This window comes from Paramormyrops kingsleyae, chromosome 6, assembly GCF_048594095.1.
Source record: "Paramormyrops kingsleyae isolate MSU_618 chromosome 6, PKINGS_0.4, whole genome shotgun sequence".
NCBI classification, from domain to species: Eukaryota; Metazoa; Chordata; class Actinopteri; order Osteoglossiformes; family Mormyridae; genus Paramormyrops; species Paramormyrops kingsleyae.
In genome coordinates this window covers 5,121,752-5,137,615 of record NC_132802.1, presented here as the reverse complement: position 1 = coordinate 5,137,615, position 15,864 = coordinate 5,121,752, and the positions used below count along the sequence as shown (strand labels likewise).

General features: G+C 45.2%; 1 protein-coding gene across 5 annotated transcripts in view; it reads right to left on the bottom strand.

Annotated features, from left to right (window-relative positions):
- The window catches only part of megf6a (multiple EGF-like-domains 6a), an 84,805-nt gene that overhangs the window by 23,787 nt on the left and 45,154 nt on the right, over positions 1 to 15,864 (bottom strand). For all 5 annotated transcript variants that reach the window (XM_023841472.2, XM_072713465.1, XM_023841473.2 and 2 more), the window contains 9 exons: positions 11,812 to 11,934; positions 8,579 to 8,704; positions 5,660 to 5,782; positions 5,082 to 5,204; positions 4,098 to 4,235; positions 3,155 to 3,274; positions 2,807 to 2,929; positions 2,050 to 2,226; positions 79 to 210 (listed from right to left, as the gene is read on the bottom strand). In XM_023841472.2, the coding sequence (XP_023697240.2) occupies positions 79 to 210; positions 2,050 to 2,226; positions 2,807 to 2,929; positions 3,155 to 3,274; positions 4,098 to 4,235; positions 5,082 to 5,204; positions 5,660 to 5,782; positions 8,579 to 8,704; positions 11,812 to 11,934 (1,185 nt within the window). The remainder of the gene's footprint in view (positions 1 to 78; positions 211 to 2,049; positions 2,227 to 2,806; positions 2,930 to 3,154; positions 3,275 to 4,097; positions 4,236 to 5,081; positions 5,205 to 5,659; positions 5,783 to 8,578; positions 8,705 to 11,811; positions 11,935 to 15,864) is intronic.

The following is a 15,864-nucleotide window of genomic DNA, read 5'->3' as shown; positions in this document are numbered from 1 at the left end:
GGATGGATGGACGGGCGGACGGATGGACGGCTATGAGTGCTTGGGGCTTTCGGCCATGCCTTCTCGCAGCTTACTCACTCTGGTTACAGATGAGCCCCGTCCAGCCCTCGGGACAGTCGCAGCCGTCACCCCCTGGGCTGCATGTGGCACCGCTGGCACAGTCCTCGCACGTCAGGCTGCAGTCATGGCCGAAGCTGTGATTCAGACACACTGCCTCAAAAGAACAAGAAGTGACTGTTAGAACAATGGCCATGCGCTGAAGGGCCAGCTTCCAGTAGGCGGGGCTCCTTGGTCAGGTGCACACTCAGATCCAACGCTCTCCAAAGCATCCGTACACAGGCTTACATAGCAGAAATAAGAAACCATAGCTACTGACTAGACAACAAAAGGTCTTTAATGAAATCTGCCGATGCTTTTTTTCTGTCCAGCAGGGAGCATAACGGTCAAGTGCATAGAGTCATAACTCATAACTAAAAATAACAGCAAGTTAATAAATGGTGTGACTGAGTGGTTCTCAAACATCTTGAATCAAGTTCCACTATGGATCAAAGCAAAGCAGGCAAGTACCACCTGGGTGGAAAAAAATCACAGTAACCTGAAGCACAGACACGAATTATCACTGTTTTCTCACATACCACAGTTTGAGAACCACTGGTATTGCTGGTGAAAATAAGAACAATCTCCATAGTTGCCACTGCAGGTCCCTTATTCTGGGCCACTAACTATTGTCTCTACTAAGAAAAATAGTGAGACCACTAGAGATTTCTTTTTTAACTCACCATCTAACTATCTCTATATATAAACAAACAAGGATCTTGTGGGCCATCACAAGCCAGTACAGCAGCTTCGGTGGACCCTGAAATAGACTGTATAATTGTGTGTTACTCTACTACAGGGGTCTCATACTCCAATCCTGGGGGGCTGGAGCCCTGTGTAGCTTAGATCTTTCACTGTCCCATCACAAGTAATTCAGCTCAAGAGCTGTGTGGTAATTAGCACAAGGAGTTGAATCAGGTGTGTTAAATGAGGGGAAACCCAAAAGTTTGCAGAGCTCCGGCCCCCCAGGACTGGAGTTTGAAACCACTGCTCTACTAGAATGATGTGAGACTATTTGTCCATGAGAAAATTCTTCATTTAGTTTGTTGATGGTGGTATGTTGCTGTTTCAGGCAACGCTGCAGAATTTTCTGTTCATCTGGAGTAAACTTTATAGTTCTCATCAAACCATTCTGTGGACGAGGACGTCATCATCATGGAAATTTCCACTCCCATCAGTATAGAAATGCTTCACCACAAGTTTGATCACACAGAATGGGTTTGTACTCATTGGCCCAAACCATACTGTCTATAGGGTCGAGGGAGCAAAAAGTTTGCCAGGAAAATGCACCACAACAGAGCCGCCAGAGCCAGGGACTGCGGAGAAAGGAGCCCTTAACCCTGAGGGGGCTTCATTTGCCATGAATGACACATGTATGCATCTGGCTGCTAAAACACGACCCGATTCATCCGACTCTACGAGTTTCTTCCACTGCTCAATTCATCATGAAGGCATTAAGAAGGTGCAGTTAATGTAAAGCGTTACCAAAAATGAAATAAAATTAATGCATTTTCTAACTACCTTCTATCAGATCTAGTTAACCCTTATCTGCGATGCCCAGAGAATTCCTCAGTGCAAATGATAAAGCTGTGTTTACAAGTATGTCATGCATGCAGGGTTAGGGTTTGGGTTCGGCACCCCCTGCGTGTTTGTGTTTGGCACCCCGTGCGTGTTTGGGTTTGGCACCCAATGCGTGTTTGGGTTCGGCAACCTCTGCGTGTTTTGGTTCGGCACCCCCTGCGTATTTGTGTTCGGCACCCCCTGCGTGTTTGGGTTCGGCACCCCCTGCGTGTTTGGGTTCGGCACCCCCTGCGTGTTTGGGTTTGGCACCCAATGCGTGTTTGGGTTCGGCAACCTCTGCGTGTTTTGGTTCGGCACCCCCTGCGTATTTGTGTTCGGCACCCCCTGCGTGTTTGGGTTCGGCACCCCCTGCGTATTTGTGTTCACTCGTACCGATCATCTCGGAGAGCGCGCTCTCGGCCCGCAGCTCCCCCAGGCCCTCCTCGTAATCGTCAAGCCGCTCCAGTTCTGTGTCCGGTAGCCAGCTGTAGTCACGAAGCAGCGTGAACCGCGGCGGGGGCCTCTCCACTGCCACACGCTGCGTCAGCGCCTCCACGGGGCCGCCAAGAGCTGGGGGGCGGCAAGGGGGGGGTCCCAGTGCAGATGTCAACACCCCGATGATAAATAATCTGAAGCCCTAAAGTGTTGTTTCCCAACCCAGTCCTCGGGAATTCCCAGACAGCCCACATTTTTGCTCCCTCCCAGCACCCTGCCAAACAGTCCATATTTTTTGCTGGGAGGGAGCAAAAACTTGGACTGTCTGCAAATCCCTGACGTCCAGATTGGGAGACACTGTCCTAAAGTATTAGGCAGTACTGGTTTTCAAAATGAACTGAAATCTATTCAGTTCTTTTTCTACCCTACAAACGATGAAAATCCAGGCTTGGATATTACTTTTGGCTGTATTCAAACATAGGCTTAAAAAATCATATAATTGAAGAGAAATTTAATTAATAAACAGCATGTAATACATGATAAAATTGTCATTCTAGCAGACAGTGATCTACTGCTGTAATGAACATTTTTGATAAAACAGCATCTTCCATGCAGTTAAGCTGTATAATTTTGTTTAGAGCCTCATTAGCAGACACATATCAGCACTCACTTCCTGGCCGAGGAGATTCTGGGACCCTCGGGGCGCTGTACTCACGGATGCAGCTGTGCCGGTCCTCATCCAGGCGGTGTCCTAGGTGACAGTAACACAGGTACGACCCGGCAGTGTTCTGGCAAGTGTGCTCACAGCCCCCGTCGTCAGAGAGACACTCATCCACATCTGCGGGACATAATGAGACCATGAGCGTGTTTATATTGAAGTGTGGGTAAGCACTGTACTTCAGGGGGCACAAATGATAAGTAGTAACTCAGTTACTACTGAAGTACAAGTCATGAGCAAATTCATTTAGAATGCTTAGTATTCGGTATTCTTGTTTGGTTATAATTATTATTAATGTTATATGAGAAGTGTTTTCAGTTAAGGTTGATCTATGTTGGAATGTACCATCGCAGCCACAGCCGTCAGAGTTGAGATGGTATCCAGCTTCACAGTGGCACTCATACCCCCCTGGGTAGTTGGTACAGTCCTGGCTGCAGCAGCTGCTCTCTTCACATTCATCCAGGTCTGAGAAGCACAAATATTCAGGGTGTAAATACGTTGAACCACTGGCATTCTGTGCTAAACATTTGGACACAAGTGCACCCCCTGATTTATAATAAAATTGGTTTGGTCCAACAGACCAGGAGGTGCCAGAGAGAATAAGCGTGACTGTCTGCATCAGTTCAGAGCAGGTGAGCTGGGAAGCTCGGAGATTCCAGAGATTCATCTGCCAATCAGTATCTCCTGCTGATCTCTGTATATGTTTATGGTCTTGAGCAGAGTAGCAGCCTGATGAATCCATACAGGGATTCACAAGGGTCCTGGAAAGTCAAGCCCAGAAACACTGGAAGGAAGTCAGGAGAAAAAAATTCTTCTAAGCTCTCTGCAGGTGGGATCAGACGCTTTCTATCACTTCTAGGTTTGGGAGTCCAGTTAAACAAGTCGGTTATGGATGTTTCATGAGTGCTTAGGCCTCATATCGTTTTTGCTTCTTCCTATTTGTAAAAGGTCAGCATACTAAGGGCCTGGACATCAACACAAGTTCCTTCTTTCCTGGATCATCCTTGAATTTCTTCCCCTTTCATTTACAGTATGCATTTCTGTTTTTTTTTTCCCCCCCAGACTCACTATAAGTTCTGTATAACATGAATGGGTTTCGAGTCTGAGTTTAGGTTTTATTAGTGTTCAAGCTCGATCTCAGGCTTTAGTGTATGTATTATGCTTGGGTGCATCTGTGTTAAGGGTGTTTTAGAAGAGGAAAAAGGACAAGTGTGCGAACAGCACTGAGACTGGGAGCAGGTACAGGTTACTTTCTACAGCCCTGATTGTCACCTGCACCCCCACTTACCCACACAGGTCTTGAAGTCATCGTCTAACTGGTAGCCATGGTTACAGCTGCAGACAGGTCCGCTGGTGGAGTGCTGGCAGCGGTGAGAACAGCCGCCGTTCCCCGTCTCACAGCTGTTGACGATCTCCATCTCAATGCCTGTCAGAAAGACTTGCCCTGAGTTCCGTCACACCAGAAACACTCACTGCTGTCTGCCATGTGCTCATGCACTAAGAATATGCTCTATTCTAAGAGGATAATCAAATACCACTAAGGACACACATCTGCATGGAATAAAGACACATCACTGTGCACCACAGAGCTCTTCATTTCATTACTTAGTCATCGCACTCTTCTCTTCCTTTGAACTGAACAGAACAGAATGTATTCTTAAGGTTTTATTCACTTCCCAGCTGTATTTTGGGTACAGTATTATACGCCTAACTGAACCTTCACTGAACTTCAGCTTTTGATTTGTAGAACATTGGCTACATAAAATCATACAGTGCAATCAACAATTACGAGTGGAAATGGGAATATTTGGAAAGTCTTGAATGAATGAATGAATGAATGAATGAATGAATTAACAATGAATGAATGCACAAGACAATGAAATTGTAAGACTATCCTTGTCAGTGGAAGAAAGAAAAACATCAAGAAGGATACAAATAAAGAAAAAAATATGATTAATAGGATATAAAATAAACAGAATATAAACAAACAGAAAACAAATAAATATGTAAATAGTGTAGGGAATAAAAATGTAAACAATGTAAAAGTACATTGAAAAAATGTAGGTGTTAAAATAAAACGAGCGTCATGTCATTGGTGTTCCTCTCCTTGTGATCCAGTTTCACAATAAATATGAAAGTATTACACATTTCAGCAGTATTTTCATATTTATAGTGATTATAATGGGGATTGGAGACAGTCTGTGCCTTGCTGCTTTGCGGGAGCACTGAGACTCGAGGTAGCACTGAGACTCGCGGTAGCACTGAGACTCACGGTAGCACTGCTTGCCGTCGGCTCCGAGCTCGTACCCCAGGTTGCACACGCAGACGAAGGAGCCTGGCGTGTTGCGGCAGCCATGGGTGCACGTAACCTGGCCTGTATTGCACTCGTCAATGTCTGAAAGACACACACACACAACCAGAGGTGATTAATCCAGGTCCAGAGAGTAAAAGTCCAGACCAAGATTTTGTTTCAACCAACCAGTTCAGCCTAAAGAGTCACAGTCACAGAGTACTCAACTGGTTGGTTCAAACAAAATCTTGACCTGGACTTGTGCTTTCTGGACCTGAACTACGACCTCTGCATACAACATCCTCAAAGTACTATATGAATTTAAGGCAAAAATCCTTAAGAAATTGTTTCTTGTTGGAATCATTCCTTAGGATAAGATTACTGGCTTCAGCTCACATTCTGGCCCCAAGATCTTCTGTTCTTCTCTCGACCGAAAAAACGAATAACCCTTTTCCACACACCCGACCAAGGAAAATAAAAAAGACTACCAACTATAAAAATGCAGGCCTGGGACACCCATCCAAACTACAGGAAGTCACCCTGCCACAGGAGATACCCACCTTCACAGCTCCTGCCATCTTCTGCTAGCCTGTACCCAGGGTGACACTGGCAGCGTGCACGCCCTCTGTGGCTATGGCATCTGTGCGCGCAGCCACCATTGTTCCTTGCGCAGGGGTTCCTCACTGACATGGAGTAGACACCATGAGGATAGAACAATCTATTATACCCTTGGATAAAGTACAAGGTTTAAGATAAACAAAACATGAAGGTGCAACTGGAAGCAGTGCGTGAGTGGTATTTGTTTTTATAAAAATTACTGTGATCAGTTCCAGGTTTTTGCGCCTGGAAGGAACCACATGTGTTCCTCAGCCTTAAAGAACACTGCGGACTGGAGATGCTTAGAGGTCCAGGAACCGTGGCTGCAGCTTCCAGAGGAATTCCGACACCCGGACCCTGCCAAGTTTGGTTTGGGTAGCTGGGGGCATGTTGAGAATGCTTCTTCATTGTGTCCTACAGCTTGGGTTAAGGACAGTTTAGAACCTAAGCTGGGGTTTTACAGTTCCTGGACTTTTTCATGTAGATGAGTCTTGAATCGAAGAAGTTAGAAATCTCATTCTCTGAACAACGATTGGATTATAAGAGTTTATGGTACTAGACATGATTTATGGTACATAGACAACTGCTGTGTGAATTCAGGGCAAATAATATCACCATACAAATGTCACCACCAAAAGATAATGACTTATCTATAGATCTCACCCTACATGACATATGATATGCTCTTAAGAGATAGGCTTCATAATCTCTCTGGAACTACTGGTTTTGCCTATGGTGAAAACCCCTCTTTGCAGAAAGTCATTATGATGTGACCACGCAGGCGGTGCCACAAAATTCAGCTAATCAGAGGTCATGAGAAAGCAAACAGAGACGTTCAACAGAAAGCTTGTGGTGTAAAATACAACTCAGAATGGCAACACGCACTTCTAGCTGAAAAATATCGAGGACGAAAGGACTAAGTGACACAGAAGCAGCTTGTGGCTATAAACATACTTTTCATCTTAGGAAACTATAGATTCTTGGGCTGAGAAAGGAAGCAGATGATCTGTAGAGGGAAGCAGTCACACACATGTGCGATTGGACACGGGGACTCACACGGACTGCTTAGGATGCACGCAAGAACACACATGTACGATTGGACACGGGGACTCACACGGACCGCTTAGGATGCACGCAAGAACACACATGTGAGTGTACATCAGTGCACAGATGGAAAAAGCAAGCACAAAATGACTTGCACAAGCAAGCACACATACAGATGTGATACAGACACACGCACACACACACACACACCCATGTAAACCTCTACACACAAACCTGCTTCCCATTTCAATTTCCACAAAAAACAAGGACACCATTAAGAAAGTGGAAGTTGCAGGTGGGCCAGAAAAGATGATGAAGCATATCTATCCTAAATGAATAATCGTCCTCGGTGTGTTGTGGTTGCTTGTCTTGTCCGCAGTGAGCTCTGGAGAAGCTCAGGCTTGTGGATCACTTGCCTGGACTACAGAAAGGGCTGGCCGAATGTGCCGAGTTTACAGCAAGGCTGTCAGCGAGGCAGGCCGGCACCGTGGATTGTCAGAACACGTAGAAAAGAGACGTGCCAAACACTAAAGTAAAAATCGTATTGCTAAATGTGTTTCCTCTTCCAAAATGGCTTAGTGGTTTTTGTTCAGTTTTTAAGAGAGTTTATTTAAATTCGATTGATATTATCTGCCTCCATTTCAGGTTCCCCATGTCAAGGAATGGGAGACTGGCGTCACTGAGGAAGGCAACGGGTGTACTGTGGAGAGGAGTGGGAGAAAGTCAAGTTGGAAGTTCAAGACATAGGAATGAAAACGACATTGCGATCAATAGATGTCAGGAAAGCAAGGTGAGAGACCATTTATCAGAACCACTTAACAGCTGAAAGGCAAATTTAGTCAGCTGGCTAATTCTCCCATAATGCCCTGGTCCAGGCAGATACGTGCAGTTCGCCAGCTGTTTGATGGCCCCTCCCCACCTTCCTTTCTTCAGCTGTCTGTCACTGAGCGCCTAAGCCATCCAAATACAGATTTATCATCGTAGCTGCAGGCCAGAAACCCACAAGCATCTTTCATCCCCTGCCTAACCATTGCGAAAGAGGAACCCTCACTTCAAGTTAATTATTTGTACTTTTTGATCGTACATTTTTGCATTATCTTGTTCTTTTTATCTGTGTAAGTTTCACCCATGGCTGCTTGCACCTTTAACCTTCCTGGAGATTGCTGGATATTTCACTGAAGCTCTTCAACAGACGAGGCCCGCTTAACAGGACACCAGCGACCGTCTGGCTCTTCGCCTTTTCCGGCGTGGCCCACTGGCCACTTCAACACACATCCGCGGCTGTAAACGCGCTCCGGAGCCGCTCGCCCAGCGCCAATATCTTCCTGTAGCTTTTGCAAGCCGATCTGGGCGAATAGCTCGAGAGTGAAAAAACAAAAAGCCTGGCCATTAGCCTCACACTAAAATATGACAAAGGGTCAGTGTGGCTGATCTGGAGCTAAAGATGCTGTCACAGCACTTTCCCAGTGTCCTAGTCGTTAAAAGAAGTTTTTAACATAAGGGACGCACAGGGGCGGATTAACGCACAGGCTAGATATGGCTTAAGCCTAGGGGCCCCACGTGTTCCAGCCTGCAAGGGGGCCCCCATTGGCGCGGAGGGGGGCGGGGTTGGGGGGCCCACAGACTACTGTAGCCTAGGGGCCTCTGTACACCTTAATCCGCCCCTGGGGACGCACTCCCTGACTGTCGGTGAGGTGCATCTCCAGTCTGCAGTAACCCATCGACTCAGAGCAGGAACACATCCTTCATCGGAGGAACCTCAACTGCAATTCAAACGCTCCCACATCATCAAAGAGGCTGAAGCTCTGGACCGACCAGCAGGTGGCGCCATCACTTACGTCGGCAGTGCTTGCCGTCTTCAGCCAACTGGTAGCCATGTCTGCAGCGGCACTGGAAGTGGGAGGGAGCCAGCTGCACGCAGTCATGCTCGCAGCCCCCGTTGCTGATGGCACAGGAGTGAACAGCTGGGGGGGCAGAAAAGGTTGGGTCAGGGGTAGAATGACCCCCTCACTACTGACCACGACTTTCAGTCAAACCAGGAAGGTCAGTTGCTCATTTTCCCATTTTCCTTTGTGGGGTGATTATGACACAGGAGGGATCAGTTACCCGTAGCAACATGATGGGCTCCATCCAATCAGCAGGGACAAGACCCACCCAAATAACTACCTCTTCACCAGGCTGAGGTCTGCAAAGCATGTCTGTTGTCTCAGAGGCTCAGAAGAAGCTTCCACCCTCAGGCCATTAGACTGCTTAACACTAATTGTCAGCAGTAATCTAACTTCCCTACTAATGCACCAAGCATGCTATTGGAGCTGAGTTCACACATATCTGGCCTTCTTTCTCTTATTACCAGCAACACTTTACTATTCCTTATTTATTACATATTTTTGATACTGTAACTTTGTTTGCTCTCAGCATTCTTATGGGGAGTCGACCACCCTTGCATTTCACCCCAGGTTGCATTTGGACTGTGTACCTTGCATGAGACAAATTAGACCTTTGAATCCTTGAATCCACCACATCCTACATGAACAATTACGGTGATGGATATCAATGGAATAAGGCTTAGACTAGCTACACAACCAACTTTGTAGAAGACCCACAGAAAATAACAACCCTTTGCCTTTTGTTGAATTCCCTTTGGAAGAGAAGCACTGCCCGATTTTCTATAACTGTCCAGAAGAATAGTTCTTAGATGTTCAAAGGTCAGCATTACAGTATGTCTATGTTCCTCAAAAGCCCACTTGAATTAGCTTGCAATTTGCTCCCAGATAAACTATGGCAATACCCTGAACTAATCCAGTCCCAGTCCTGAAACCAAGACACCGACAGATGGTAAAAACACCCTGGTGAACCCTTTTCTTGTGCAGTGTTTAAGGTCCAAGGGCACCCTGTGTAGCTATCTCATGTCTCTCCATCTCATGATAATCCCGCTCGGCTTCGTCGGGGAATGCCAGCGACTCCCAGTCACTCAGCAGCCCACCGCTTTTCCACCACCTCCCCTTGCTGTGGGAATCTTGTGCTAAACAGATCAGAGAGCCGGTGGTTTCCTCAGCAATGGGCAGGTAATGGGAATGCCCCCTCCCATTCCGCCCCCTTTCATTAGGCTCTTCCTAAAAGCATCGCCCAATTCTTACACATACCTGCTTGTTACCCTGCCTATTGTTCCACTTTGATATTCTGAGGATAGTTTTACACTAATGCATGAGGACTGTGAAATGCTGCTGACTAAAGACCGGAATGGACTCAAATCAGGAAAGAGTTGCGCAAGAACCTAGAAAGAACTGCAAGACCACCAGTTCTGCAAAACATTCTGCAAAACAATGATGAATGCGTCTGACAAATACTCAGTTATCTGAATACCATTTAAGTCTCTGGATGGGGCTCATTCTCTATAATTTACACTTGAATTGGTGTAATAAAGCATCCTACCCAAGTTAAAGAGAAGACCCAGACAAATACCCTCCCCCCCCCCCCACCTGAGCAAGCAGAGATCCCTCATTGGGTCTCAACTCTTTCCATGGGTGGTGGAGAGCTTGTGGTTACACACTGGCGCTAGAACATTTTACAGAGGCCTTAGGTTCATCACAATCACAGTGAAGCTGACGTGGCTGAAGCGCCACTTCACTGCAAATCACCGAAAGTAAAATGGAGCGAATGAATTCAAAAGTCAGGAATTAGCATTAATATTAAAACTTACAGCTGGGCCTGAAAGCCAAAGTCAAAAAGGCAAATCAAAAAATTAAACAAGCATTGTCATTAAGGAGAAAAAAAAAACACCTGGCTTGTTCAGAAATGTTTATGAAGGATCCCAGTTCCTCAAAACCTTCAATTTACATGGGAAATGTTTCTCTAAGTGGTAAACACTTCTGGGTTGAGTGAAAAACACACTCCTGTAATATGAGAAAGCAACATTCACGTTTGAGTTTTTGCCGTCCCAACTGGTGCCATGACAGGGCTTTGCATTAAAACTGATTTAGCATGATCTCAGGTTAGCAAATGATCCCAGGGATGGAACAGGATGCAGCAGGACCCACTGAATGTGACCATTGTTAACCTCCTCCAGGCCTTCAGCTGGGCTATGACCAAACAGTATATGATACATAAGCCACAGGCCCAGTACCATCTGTTCTAATACAGATGTCTTCTTCAGCCAAATCGCATACGATTTCTAGCACCAATGTACGGTATCGACCCAAACAGGATTCCGCTGTAAACCACACGAAGTCGATCGTTAGGGGATGCAGACGGGCAGGAAGCAATGCTACTCTCCTTATAATAAACACTTCAGCACACAAATATGTGTATATGGCACAAACTGAATACTATGAGGGTGGGGGGGGTGGCCTGCGCCCGTTTTCACAAATACCGTACACAGATATTAATTAAGAATCCAAATTCATTAACATAGAATTTCCAACAACCTCTAAAAAGAAACACACTGGCTTGTGAACGGTAAGTATTATGGACCCCCAGACAGCATGTCTACAGCTAAGAGTCCGGGATTGGCTGGGCCACCCCCAGATTGCTGAGTTACAAGTCAAAAATCCACCACCCCCCCTTCACAGCTGAATCTACCGTAGAGGATTACAGCACAACTGACACGCACACACTCCAAATGTGGACTGTTTGTATGACATATGTGGAAGGCTGGGCCTTCTCACGTTCACTATTGATGTTTTATAAAAACTGCCGCCCTCCAAATCCAAGTACATGTTCCAACCTTAGCAAAAGCCCGGAATAAAACTAATAAGGGTGGCTGCTTATTAGCAAAGGGCAGCCAGTAAGACTTTCATTCCGTGGCAACCAAAGTGACTCTTGAGAAACATAGGTGTTTATAAAGCGTTACTTTCCAAGGCTCAAGTTGAAGGATTTGGAAAAGCTTCAATAGGGACATTCTCTTGACTGTGTTGGAGGTATGATGGGGGGGGGGTCTGTTTTACCATAATATAGTTCTGGACCAAGAGGGAGGAGCAATGGATCCAACATAAGAGACATAGTCCTCCAGACTACTGTTCTGAGGAGAGTCCAGACAGCCCAGGCCACAGGTGCGCCCCCTGGTGGTTCTCACCAATACAGGTGCGTGCGTCTGTGTGCAGGCGGGTTCCCGGGTGACACTCGCAGTAGTATGAACCATCCGTGTTCACGCATCTGTGCTGGCAGCCACCGTTGTGCACCTGACACTCGTCGACGTCTGCAGAGAACAGAGAAAGAGGAGAAGAGAGAGCAGATTTTCCATCAGCGGATCCTCATTATCACTGAAATGGGAGGTGCAGCGCAAACAAGCACAAGGTGCAGCCTAGGAAAGCTGCCGTCTGTGAACAACAGCGTGGCCTGCAGGACCTGCAACGAGAGCACAGGAAACAATGCAGCATTAAAATCATCCAGCATGTCATGGGGGGTGGGGGGGCTAAACTCAAGCACGAAAAAAACATGGAAAACAGATCAGCTCACTGATCCATCGGACGGGGCCATCTGCAGAAGTGGACATTAGCTAATGTTGGCCAGAATATAATCTGGATGATTGGGGAAAAGGAGGTTAGGAATGACAAGTCAAGGAGGACTGGGGGGGGGGGGGGGGGCTAGCCACACTAAACACGAAACACACCAAAAATGGCACTTAGTGCTGTTAGCGAAGCAGCCCATTCTGTTGCACAGCCACAGTGAACACACCAGCCTACCTCATGATCAGCAGAAATGGGGTCTTTACCCCAAAACAGAGGTTTGGAATTCAACACCATGGTAAAGACACACACTCGGCAAAAAGCTCTCCTTGTAAATATTCCCTTTGCGTCCGCTCCAGTGGAAACAGGGCCGGCTGCCCCTGTATTCTTGTACACCAGAAGGACACAAACTCTATATAAGCCCAACTTGCACAGATCACTTGGAAAAAAGGATCAGAAGGATCCAGAACAATTACAGCAATGGAAATAGCTTCCTGTGCAAAAAAAAAAAAATGTCTTACAAGGAAAAAAAAAAACCCGACAACATTACGGACAACAAGTCATGAATTTGGCCCACATTCAGTTCCTGAAGGATTGTCAAGGTTTTGTCCAACTACGTCAATGCAAACGGTCATTTAAAGTACATGTTGGCTTCATCTTCAAAGTCTACATAAATCAATTTTTCATCACCGCTTCAGACTGGATTTTAAAAAATTCGAGGTATGTTTGTCCAGGCGTTTCTTTTGAGTTTGATGAACTGCAGCCGTTAGTCCGTGGTCAGTGCCCTCAAGTGGAAACCCTGTGTCCTGTGGGTCTGTCCATAGTGGCCATTTACGATGCTGCTTTTATGCACTTTGTATCTGAAAGCTTGAGTGAGTCCAAGAGTACAGTTCAAATTAAGGTGGGAGGTCTCACTACGGTTTGGAATAAAGTAGCTTGAATCAATCAACACCAAGCAGTAATGTAACAAGATCAAATGTGCACCTAATTAATTTTGTGAATTTTGTAAAAAAAAATGTGAAAACTCACAAATGTGTTGGAGGCTGATTAGATCCACTGCCGTTACTGTTTTCAGGCCTCACAACAGCCTCTGCATTTACTTATAAAATTACATCTTTAGGAATCTTCCTTCCCACCTCATGGATCATGGATCCAGGGCAGCCGCTCAACCCCAAGCTCAGGTAACGTCTGAGATTAAGAATGCAGTGATGAACAAACACGGAAAAATAGTCTGCAAATAATTAAATGCAAACCGATAAGACTTTATTAATAGTAGCCTGAATTATAGCCATTTTTCTAAATAAAAATGTGATTTTAGGTGATACAAATGATATTGATTACTCAGTGAGTGTTGCCGCATGATATCTAACAGTCTTGCTCTTATTAGATTGTATATATTGCCAGCATTAGGTAAATTTCAACATGAGCAAGCTTCCACAATTTTGAAAAAAACAAAAAAACAAAACAAGAGGCAGAAGGTTATATGTGAGTTTTTCAAAAGTAAACAGACAAGTGGACAACACTTTATGCTCCAGACTCAGTTAGCAATAGTGAAATAAATCAGTTTCCCTCAGTAATGTCTCATCTGGGACAGCAGGTGGCAAATGGGTTAAAGAAGGGACTCTACTACCCTTCAGGAACATGTCAGTTCCAAACTGCTCCAGCGTATCATCCAGAAATGGAAACCAGGGTGGAAAACAGCAATGGAACACCAAAACTGAATGAAAAAGGACAGCTATGGTTCCGGACTTCTTCTTAGAACGGTTTGGCCCGGACTGGTGTATTCTGGATCAAGGTCTGACAGACTGTTGCTGAGGTAATTCATTCACACTCAGTGCCAAAAAATGCAGCATCTGAATTTCATCAGAGGAATTTTGGAGAAGCCATTAATCAAACTGGCCCCCGTTCCCCAACAAAGGCCTTGCATCTGGATATGGACGATATTTTCTTTGAGCATCACTAAGGGACCACTCAACTCCGATGGCGCTCTGCTGTTTGGGGACAAAGAAGAAGGGAGAGGAGGACTAACTCCTTTTGTAAAAGAAGCACTCAGGGGCCTTAGAGGGTTCCGTTAATGTGGCACTTCAGGTTTGGCTCAACATCTGTCTTATGAGGAGAGGTTAGCTGAGCTGAATCTGTTTAGCCTCGAGCAAAGGAGACTAAGGGGGGACATGATCCAGGTATATAAGATTCTAACAGGTCTGGATGCTGTTCAACCAAATGGCTACTTCAATATTAGTTTAAATAATAGAACTCATGGCCATAGGTGGAAATTAGCGGGAGAACATTTTAAAATGGATTTCATAAAGCACTTCTTTACACAGCGTGTAGTTAGAGTATGGAATAGTCTCCCTGTTAGTGTAGTGGAAGCTAAATCAGAGCTAGATAAGATTTTAACAACTCTGAGCTATTAGTTGAGTTCTCCCCAAACAAGCTTGATGGGCCGAATGGCCTCCTCTCCTTTGTGACTCTTTTATGTTCTTATGTAAGAGTGACACATTAAGTTAACAATGCAAAAGTTGTGAGTTCAAATCCTAGTGTGTGCATGTAAATTATAACCCTTCCCTCTACTGTAAGTTGCTTTGGATAAAAGCATCAGACAAAAATGCAAGAACTAATGCAGCATAGCAAGAGAAGTGAATGCCAGGCTTTGGGAGTCAGAAGGTTTTGTACTTGCCTTTCATTGATTTACATGTGAGACACAACACAAGGGCAGTCCCTGTTAAGATCAGTTAAGCTTTCATGAGCATAACTAACCAGCATGCTATATGGTACAGAATTATGCTGAAAGCATGTACAGTAAGAGGTCCTTTCGAAATAGCTTTTCCTCATTTCCACTGGAGAAGAACTATTCCTTAAACATGGTATCATGCAGGGATACAGATTCAAGTATCAGAAGATACATAATTTATTCTGGGCTGGAGCAAAACACAGGTTTAACTGGATTCATTAGGCATCGTCATATAGATTGCATTAACAATCCTTTTCTTTTCAATATTTGACTGATTCTTAAAGCCAAAGTAAATGTTCCTACTTCCAAGAAGAATAAAAGAAGACAGTTAATGTTTCTGTGCAGAGTTCCTCTGGGACCTGAGCATTCCAGTAATTCATGGGATACAGCATCCCTCCACGCTTCTGTTCAGATGATTTTTACTGAGCTCAGCAAATCGCGCACTCTGCAATTGTAAATACGCCATAACGTAAAACCTGTGTCAGGCTGCAAGACCGTGCAAGACATCTTCTGCAACTGTAATCAGCTCTTCAGTATCTCACTGAAACTTTTGAGAGCACATTTTTAATGAGTTTCCTGCCACTGACTTAGGAACGCTAATTGATGTAGACAGTGAAGCTGAAGGTATAGTTTTACAACAACATATGGTGCTTTGGAACAAAGCCCAATGTGTCAAAGCACCCTTTACAGCTACTATACAAGCTATAAGATAATACTGTCCAAAAATGTGGAAACCACTTGTGCAGTGAGCAGAATTCACACATGCAGAACTTTCTCGGCTGGGTAATTGGAGCAAAATTATCGCTAAAGGTGGTAACTATAAATTATTAAACCCAAATTGCTTACATGTGTGAGCATCGATGGTTTTCGGCGCATTTCACGGGACGCACAGAAATCAGAGCGGTAGTCCGATCTCTGGAGCACGTTTAGGTGCACTGAGCACCACTGT